Genomic DNA, 9,743 nt, shown 5'->3' on the forward strand with positions numbered 1-9,743 from the left:
AAACTTCGACTCCCAAATGTAGGAGCTAAATTTGGGAAAGTCATATGGCAAACCATTGGAGAGTGTTTTTTTAATTTGCCAAAAAAAAGGGATGGTGAGCAGGGATAGCATACTCTTGGAGATGCTTTAACGTTCAACAGTTTGAGAAGCGTGTGCATGGAAAAATAGGGGATATGAGTTAGTAGCATGCTTTGCCGAACACAACATATTAGAGCAAGTTCAATAGAATAGCCAACTGTTGGCTCTAAATGGTCTATAGCCAACTTAGTAGCCAAATGCCTAATTTATTCAATAGTCATATACTACACATTTAATATATGTACCCACATGTCATACATACATGTGTTTTGGAATCCGTGCTGTAGCTGGCTACAAATCTGTAACCCGCTGCTTTTCTCTCTTCTTTCTTTTCTTGTCTCTTTAAAATATACTTATAGATGTGTTATAGCCTACTATTGTATCTGCTCTTAGTAGTAAGGGCAAACAGTAAAATTAAATTAGTACTCCTACCGTCTTACTCCCTCCGTCCCAAAACAAATCAACTTTTTAATTTTTAGATACAATATTTAACTCTTCGTCTTATTCAAAAAGTTTTTACGATTAATATTTTTTTATTTTTATTAGATGACAAAATATAAATAGTACTTTATGTATGACTATTTTTTTAAAATTTCTTAATTTTTTTTAAATAAGATGGATGGTCAAATGCTAAAAAAATGAAAAATTAGTTTTTTTGAGACGGAGGGAGTACCTTCTAGCAGAACTGAATTTTATCTTCAGTAGTACTCCTACCAAGAATGGTATCAACGTAAAATCAGGAATCACTTTCAAGTGGGGCATGGCATCATGCAAGCTGCTCAGCTTAATTAGCACTTGAGACTTGCATAGTAACATGCCAATTTGGTCTCCTCCCAAACCACTTGATTCCCTTTGCCGCTCTCGTATACGCTCCCCTTGAAAACTTGGTTCCTTTTAATTTCTCCGACAAGTCGCTGTACAGTGTCCTCGTCGTTGCTTCCCGCCTCCTGTTTGACTCCCACGCGACGCGACGGCGGCGACGCGACCGCGCAGTCTCACGCTCCCAGTTTGCTTCCATGGCGGCGCCGCTGGTCTCGTCGGGCTACGAGAGCCCGTGGACGCGCGAAGTCCTGGATGCGGCGAGAGCCGGCGATGTGGAGAGGTTCAAGCATCTCCGAAGGCAGCGCGGACGATCGTCGTCCTTCGCCGTCGCCCAGGCGCCCGCCAGGTGCTCGGCCGCCGCGGCGTTCTCCCCGCTCTGCCACCGCGGTGCCGACGTCGTCCCCAGCCCCGGCCTCGACGGGGCGAGGACGTGCGGCGGCAACACGGCGCTGCACATCGCCGCCGGCCTCGGCCACGCCGACCTGGCGCTGTTCCTGTGCCAGGCGGAGTGGCCACTCCTCACGGAGAGGAACCGCGCGGGGGAGACGCCGCTGCACTGCGCGGCGAAGGCCGGCAACGCGCGCATCGCCGGATACCTCCTGCACTACCTGCCGGCGGATGCCGCGGTGGTGGTGAGGGCGGTGAACCGTAGCGGGGAGACGGCGCTGCACGAGGCCGCGCGTGGCGGCCACGAGGACGTGGTGAAGCTGCTGCTGGACAAGGACGAGGACCTCGCCGGCGTAGTGAGCAATGAGGGCGTCTCAGCGCTTTACCTGGCCGCGATGTCGGGGCATGAGGCCGTCGTTCGGTGGCTTCTGCACCGGTCGCCGGAGGGGACGAAAGTCACGCCGTCAGCGGTGTCGTCCGCTGGGGTTGATGGACAAACGGCCTTACATGCGGCCGTTCTGCTACGGAATAAAGGCAAGTGACTCAACTCAGCAAGTTTTGTTTTTTAAACATTAGGGTAAGACCAAATTATACATGAAAATATTCTTAATCTAAATTTACAGTTTTTTCATCGCAATTTATTTTTTAGTTTTTCTTTTAACCACTAAAAACACATATATAAAATTTAATTTATAAACATAAAGTTGACTTTTTTTTCTGACTGCAAGCCAAAAGTCAAAAGATGTAAACAGTTCATTTAACCCAATCCGATCCGTTCTGGGTGGTTTGACGTTTGAGGATACGGTGACAATGCCACATCCTCCTTTGACTAGCTGACTTACTACCACTTAAGCAAAAAGAGTTTTTTTTTACGATTCTTGAAAAATTATCTCAAGTTATCATATTTTGTAGTGTAAAAAGTGTGATACCTTAAGATACATTGTACCTTAAGATACCAAAAGTTTGTATTAAAATTTTTTGTACATGAAGGTACTTTTTAAGGAGAGTTTTACTAATATCCTTCCTTTTATACCTAGAGAAACCGGTACCTCGTGGTACCAAATCGTTTCTGATCGTTGGATCCAACAGTGTATATTCTACTTAGCTAGATTTAATGGTGAGAAACGATTTGGTATCTCGAGATACCGGTACCTCGAGGTACAAAAGAAAGAATAAGAGTAAAACTTTTCTAAGGATGATAAAAAAACCAAGCAAAAAAGTTAGCAAGAGAGAGTTAGTGAGCATGAGCGGAAGAGATATGAAGAGGGAGGACGGGATCCAGCCACATGCTAGGGAGGGGCTAATTGTTTTCCTATTCCGCTAGCCGTTCTTCTTCGTCTTCTTCTTCTTGACCGGATGGTCGGCAGACCATCCGACGACCCTGGCGGTGGTTAATGGTGGTGGAGGCGTTGCTTTGTGGTGAAATCTGTCAATGGAGATCGACTTCGATGTGAAGCATGAGAAAACTCCTGGAGTAAATCTAGCTGAGGATCCTCTTGATGGTCTGATATGAACATCTTCGACGGCATAACTATTTTTAGCTCTCTATCTATTTATTTGGCCAACTGGCTAAAAAGATTTCTTTTCAGATCTGCTACATACTACAACAACAACAACTTTATTTTCATCTTTATGGTTATTTACCAATAGGTTGTAGGCGTCCGAGTAGATTGGGTAGCAAGTAGATCTACCACTGGTTATTCATTATCTACCCCATACACATACCTATGTCATTTGGATAGGATATGGGTAAAAAATAATTACCCATTGAAATTTTGGGTATAGGGAGGGTATTAGCCATTTTAACTGCTTTATTCATATCCATTTAGTGCGTATAAACTCGGAGCTAAAATTTTCAAACTCGCGTTCACACTATAAAAGTTTATCAAATATGACTAAAATATGGTGGGATAATTTATATTATATATAAGAGCAACTTTGTGTAAATTTTGATCAATTTCTGCTTGTGGGACCCACACATGTCTCTTCCCTTACCTATTAGTTACCCATACCATTAGATAATACCCATTTAGTTTGGGTATAGATAATTTTCTTAAAAATGGATAAGGGTAAATTTGGGTATGGGTATGTGTTACCCAATATCCTCCCCAGTGACATGTATAGTAGCAAGGGTAGGGTTGTTGACGATGGTGGAAACCGGAGGATGATGGCAAGCTCTTGATCCAGGGTCGACGTGTTAGATTGATCTCCACCTCTTGAGCCCAACGGCTCAAGAGGGCTTTGACCGTGCCATGATCGGGGGTGTCCAGCCCAATAGGTTGGTGGGCCCCCTGTCACCCTGCGCTATATAAACAGGGGGTGGAGGCCGGCTCGGCACACAACACGAGGTTCATCACCGCCGCCACTCCACCCCACAAAACCCTAGCCGATCTAGAGGGGACGCCGCCAGTGACGGGAACTCGCCACCACCGTGACCTTGACCGAACTGCACTGGCCACGCCACCGCGGTGTCGCGACCTCGATCGGACTACCCCGACCACCGTCATCGCCATCAGCTCCAAGCCGCAGCGAAGACGACGATGGTCGGCGCATCCTCATCCTCCACGAGCAACTCGACCGGTCAGTAACTAACCCTTTTCCCCCTCACTCACAATGTCATCCATTGATCCGATAGAGTCCCGACTAATGCTAGATCTAGGTGATCCTAGAGATAACCCTAACACGAGGATGTCTATCTGGGACGACGGTGGCGACCACTTGATCCAAGGACGACATGTCTCGGTTTAGGATGGCGGCGGACAACAGGGCCGACGGAGGGGCGACGAGCTGTGCGCTCGATCTGGAGATGCACGATCGATCTAGGAGAAAGAGAGAGTATGAGACAGAAGGGGAGATAGTAAAGATGGGTAGGGCCATACGTGGGGCCATGATTGGTAAAACAATTTTGGCTGGCCTACTTTGGCTAGCACGAGGAACAGTTTGGCTAACCATCGGGTTGAGAAGTCTATTAAAGCTTAGATTTCGATTAAAATTACTAAAATTTAGCTCGAAGAGACAAATATCCACTCCATTGAAGATGCTCTAAGAGCCAGGAGCGATGGGGAGGAGATTCAGATGCACGACTGGCTATCGTGGGGTTGTCAAGCCTATGTGGGTTTGCAACATGGCCGGCGGCGAGAGCTCCTCTTTGCACACACCGTGGTTTGGCTGTGTTGACCGAACCTCTGGCAGTGGAAGTAATGCCAACTCCATTCTCTGGCTAGTGACACAGGTCATCACTACTTTATCAATAGTTGTTGGCAACGGTGCCTAACACTTGAAAACTATTCTAAACTCTTTACTCCTTGGTGGACATCTCCTCATCTATTACATATCATCCAAATAATTATCAAAAAATTAAAAAAAATTATGAAGATATATTAATACTAAATATACAATTCCACAAACATTCAAGTTTAAATATGACTTTTACAAATTATAACAAATATAACAAATATGACTATAAATATACCTATTGTGAAATACTCGTACTAGGGGTATCCATAGACTATACATATACGTATGGTAGGGAGTTACCGAATATGAAAGAAATTATATCTGTATGGTATCAACCGGAATTTGGTAACTGCTGGATTGCATGCCGCACGTACCAGATCTGGATTATAACCGCATTAGGATAGATCTTAGTCTTATCAGATTAGAACTCTGCCATATCTGTAATCCCAAATCTACTCGGTACTAACTACTCGGCTGTAACGGTTAAGCTATTCAGCATAACCCCTCAGGCAAGATAACTGTAATACTTGTTTGAGTAAACACGACAACTATTTGTCTCCAAACTACTCAGGTTCAAATCGCTCGAAAAGAGCAACCAGAACTGGTACTACTCGGGTCCGAAAGCACTCAGAACAGTGCTGCTCGAGATGGGACTCTCGATATTTCGAGGAATGCCTTTAAGTAACAGTCCATAGAAGACACTATGTTTAATTGTTACACATTTAAACATAGAGTCGGAGGCTACACCTATTAGGTGCGATGCACCTATCTTTTTTCTTCATACGGAAGCTCTCCACGACCTCTACAATCATCACAGAGTACTTGAGATCACTCGAGAAGCACTCGGAGAGGGGAGCGCCCAGGAAGCACTCGGATAACGTCAAGCATACTGCGTGAAGATACGCCTGATGATCAACAATCTACACGTATAATTTGCGCGGCTATGTACGACTCCGGAGGCTGCTGTGAAATACCTGTACTAGGGGTATCTGTAGACTATACATATACATATGGTAGGGGGTTACTGAATAGTAAAGCAATTATATCTGTATGGTATCGATCAGAATTTGGTAACTGCCGGATTGCATGCCGCACGTACCGGATCTGGATTGTAACCGTATTAGGATAGATCTTAGTCTTATTAAATTATGACTTTACCATATCTATAAGCTCTATTCCCCACTATATAAGGGGGACACGACATATTCAGATTGACTATTCTCTAGTTGATCTGCCCACAATTGAATACAATCGCTAAGCAGGAATAGAGTATTATCTCGCTAGCCGAGAGCCTGAACCTGGATAACCCTATGTTTTCATCCTAGCCATCAATCTTTGCACCTCGCTAGCCACCGCATATATATTGCCGATGCAAATCATCGACACTTATAATATTCAGAGTTTAAATTTGTTAAATTAAACTTGCATGTTTGTGGAGTGACATATATCATATTAATATATCTTTATTTTTTTAAAATTTTTTATAACTATTTAGATGGCATGCAATAGATGATGGGATGTTTCCTGGAGAGTCTAGAATCTACTCTCCCTGACACTCAACTTATCCAGCAGTCCAAGGTTAGGGGTCATCCTCGCCAACGTGCTTGACACCTTGCCTTTGATGGATTGGAAGCAAGCGTACAGGGTTCATCCTTAGATAGACAACCATAATCTACGGGCTTCCACTCTCCCAACCTTCCCTATTGATCCAAGAAGACGAGATTTCTTTTGGCCGCCTCTCGAGCTCATCAAAGAACACAAGGGTGGATGGACTTGGATATATAGCTTCTTGCTCTTTGGTCCCTGGCGGTATTATCCATGCGTGATTTGCTATTTGGGTTGAGCATAATTAAGCTTCTCGATCAGATTCATCTACGAGCTCCTAGAAATCCTTAACCGAGTCCGGCGAAACCCACACCAAAATCTACGATACGACAAGAAAACCTCTAGACTGTGTCATTCCCCGTGGAGTGACCTAACGGAATTATTGGTTTACCAAAGGAGGCCCAACGATGCGAACGTCATGCCAACGCCACAGCTCCCAACTGGTTGCCCGTATACTGCCGTTTTAGGGTGAGAATGGTTAGGTTTCAATCTGCTTATTGGCTTGAACCTATCTATAATATGTTCCGATGGATTTGAAATGATGCGCCTAAAATTTATCGAACCAAATGTTCTAACCTTAATAACCTTATGATGTATGGATTGATCCTTCTACTTGTTATACTCATTTTAACCATTCTATTCATACGAATAAACTCGGACCTAAAATTTTTAAACGCTTTCGCACTATAAAATTTTATCAAATTTGATTGAAATTTGGTGAGATGTTTTATTATGTACCAGAGCAATATAAATTTTGATCTGTTTCTACATGTGGGACCCACATATGTCTTTTCTCCTACTGATATGGTTATCCATAGATAATCTATTCACGCAATGAGCTCAATATGGATTGACCCTATTGAAATGTAGGTTTATGAACTCAATAAAAAAAGGTTTAGGTTAATCCATACCATAACCATTTCCATCCATACTGCTGTTTGGTTTCATTAAGAAGTTTGTAGTCTCAGAGGGAGTACAATAAGTGATGTAATTAAGCAGGCTCTAAAAATTGTCATGCCATATTTATACCTACATAGAGGAGAGAGAATAAAAGTGAACTACAGATTTACAGCCAGCTGTAGCACAACCCTCATGACGTTGTGTGTGTCTGATAGATGAATAATACATTAATGATACAACATATGTTTGTGTGCAACTATTGTATAAGTTGACTCTATTTTAGCTCTTAGTGGCATAAAAATATTTTAAAGCTAGTGGTTAGCTCTTCTATTGATATTGATCTTGCTCTTAGTGTAGGCTGCCATTCCATGCAAATGGGTGGTTCTTTGCTTTCCCCTTCTCTGTTTGGAGATGTGTACGGGGAGTGGGGGCTTATCACCCTAAATTATGTTTCATTGTAATGAATGTTAGGTTTCTCACAAAAAAAAAACCTGTTTTAAGTTCCTAGGTATACCACCAGATGCAATATATCCACACGTAGTCTCTATTTTTTTATACGATACCGTTAACTTTTTTTACTATCGATATGTTGTATTTGTTGCATGCAGATATTGCCAGACTACTAGTAGACTGGGATAGCTCACTGACGACCAGGGTGGACTCTAGATGGAGCACTCCCCTCCACTTTGCCGCATCCATCGGGGAGGCTTCCATGGTCGTCGTGCTGTTGACGCGCAACGTCTCCTCTGTGTACCGGCCGGACAACTCCGGCGAGTACCCCATACATGTCGCTGCGAGGATGGGGAACGACCACGTCGTGAGGCTGCTCCTGGAGAAGTGCCCCGACAGCTACGAGCTGCTCGGCAAGGGCGGGAGGAGCTTCCTCCATGTCGCGGCGGCGTGGGGCCGGCTCCCCGTCGTCGAGCTCGCGAGCCACGGGAGCAGGCTGCTGCCGGCGAGCGCCCTGAACGCCAGGGACAGCGAAGGGAACACGGCGCTGCACCTCGCCGTGAGAGGGAAGCACCACAAGTGTGTCCAGGTTCTTGCGGCGAACACGGAGGTTGACATGAGCCTCGTCAACGGCGATCGCCTGACCCCTCTCGACCTCGTCGTGAAAGGGATGGATCATGGCTTTGTCTACACTCTGGTGAGTACTCTTAGTTAGTGACTGATCTGGCTAACGAGGTTAGAGTGATCTAAACATGTTAGATAGAGTTTTAGTTCTTTTTCTATTGATCTTTGCCATAAAATTTTAGTACTCTAATGGCGTCAGCGAGGGAAGCGGGGGCTTGAGCCACCGTCGCCCCCATGCTAGATCCGCCCCTGCTCTTGGTATACGTACGGTCTCAAGAGAATAAAGTTTTATAGTTACCCCTTAATTCAAGAATATATATTGCGGTTAACTTTGATCATATATTTATATTATAATAAATTTATAAATTATAAGTTTATGAAATGGAGAGAGTTTAGATTATTAGTTAAGTTGATCTTAATTGTTTATTTATAAGTTCTACTATTGTTAATAGTTTAGTGATACTCCATCCATATTTCAATATATGCCACTCCATTCATCTTATTTAAAATATTTACGTAATATAAAATATAAGTTATAATTAAAATACACATAGTAATAAATCCAATCACAGAAAATAATTGATAATTATATACACAAATTTTTAAAAGATTAAATTATATTTTGGGACACATTTTATAACCAAAGTTTTACTTTGGACCACACTCAAAACTATATTTTTATTTTGTACCGGATAAATTTACTATTGTTTTAGTTTTTACCATCGTGATTATTTTTTCACACATTAATGACGTTAAACACCTCGGCTTCAGTACATGGGTAAACTCTCATGGTGAACTGTACATATAATTGTCAAAAAGAGATAAATATATGGTACCAAAATTCCTGTGCTTTAAAATTGCTAAGATGATTGATACTCTGAATTGATATTTACCACCAGAACGCACAAATGGACATCTTGCGCCAACTGGCATGGACGGCCGCTCGGCTAGGCCCTCGCCGGCTGGACCACTTGATCGACGACTTCGACATCGGCGAGAACGCCGACGCAGAGCAGAGGAAGCTGGAGAACATCCCCAAGAACCTCACCATGGTCTCCGCGCTCATCGCCACCGCCTCCTTCTCCGCCTTCTTCGGCCTCGTCGGCAGAGCAGCGGACGCCGGCGCCACCACCTCCCGCGCCGGCCAGTACCTCTTCAAGGCGCTGCTGCTGTCGGACTCCCTCGCCTTCCTGTGCTCCATCGTCGCCACGGTCTGGCTCACGTACGCCGCCTCGGACAGCGTCGACCCGAGGGTCCGGAGCCGCAACCTCCGGCAGGCCATCGTGCTGATGAAGCACGCGGCGAGGAGCATGCTGGTCGCGTTCTCGCTCGGCCTCTACTTCCTGCTGTTGCCGGTGGACAAGAGGATGGCGCCGCCGGTGATGGCGCTGACCCTGCTCCTGGTGCTCGCCGGGAACCTGGCGGACTGGGAGCCGCTGTCGCTGCTGCGGGCCGTCCCGGCGATGCTCCGGCGTGGCGTGCTAGTGGTGGGGGTCGGGGTCTTCGAGGAGCCGCTCAGCCCGCACGTGGCCAAGCACGTGGCGAGGCCGGTGCGGTCGAGCCTCGCCGGCGTGCTGCTCTGGAGGATGGCCGTCACCTTGTTCGTCGGCCTCCTTGTCTTCGGCTTTGCGTTTATCTAG

At 45.1% G+C, this 9,743-nt stretch overlaps 1 protein-coding gene across 1 annotated transcript; it reads left to right on the forward strand.

The window, feature by feature from the left end:
* Positions 1–1,094: 1,094 nt before the first annotated feature.
* LOC121054997 (ankyrin repeat-containing protein At5g02620-like) lies at positions 1,095–9,743 on the forward strand. Its single transcript, XM_040526312.1, has 3 exons — positions 1,095–1,821; positions 7,638–8,176; positions 9,003–9,743. Exons 1-3 carry the CDS (start codon positions 1,095–1,097, stop codon positions 9,741–9,743), a joined length of 2,007 nt encoding a protein of 668 aa, XP_040382246.1.

Source organism: Oryza brachyantha, chromosome 7, assembly GCF_000231095.2.
Source record: "Oryza brachyantha chromosome 7, ObraRS2, whole genome shotgun sequence".
Classification (NCBI taxonomy): domain Eukaryota; kingdom Viridiplantae; phylum Streptophyta; class Magnoliopsida; order Poales; family Poaceae; genus Oryza; species Oryza brachyantha.

Bases quoted from the DNA above. Each gene is read 5' to 3' on its own strand.
- LOC121054997 (XM_040526312.1), top strand. From the start codon at position 1,095: ATGGCGGCGCCGCTGGTCTCGTCGGGCTACGAGAGCCCGTGGACGCGC. The intron at 1,822-7,637 runs GCAAGTGACTCA...TGTTGCATGCAG, and splicing joins CGTTCTGCTACGGAATAAAG to ATATTGCCAGACTACTAGTA. The intron at 8,177-9,002 runs GTGAGTACTCTT...ATTTACCACCAG, and splicing joins ATGGCTTTGTCTACACTCTG to AACGCACAAATGGACATCTT.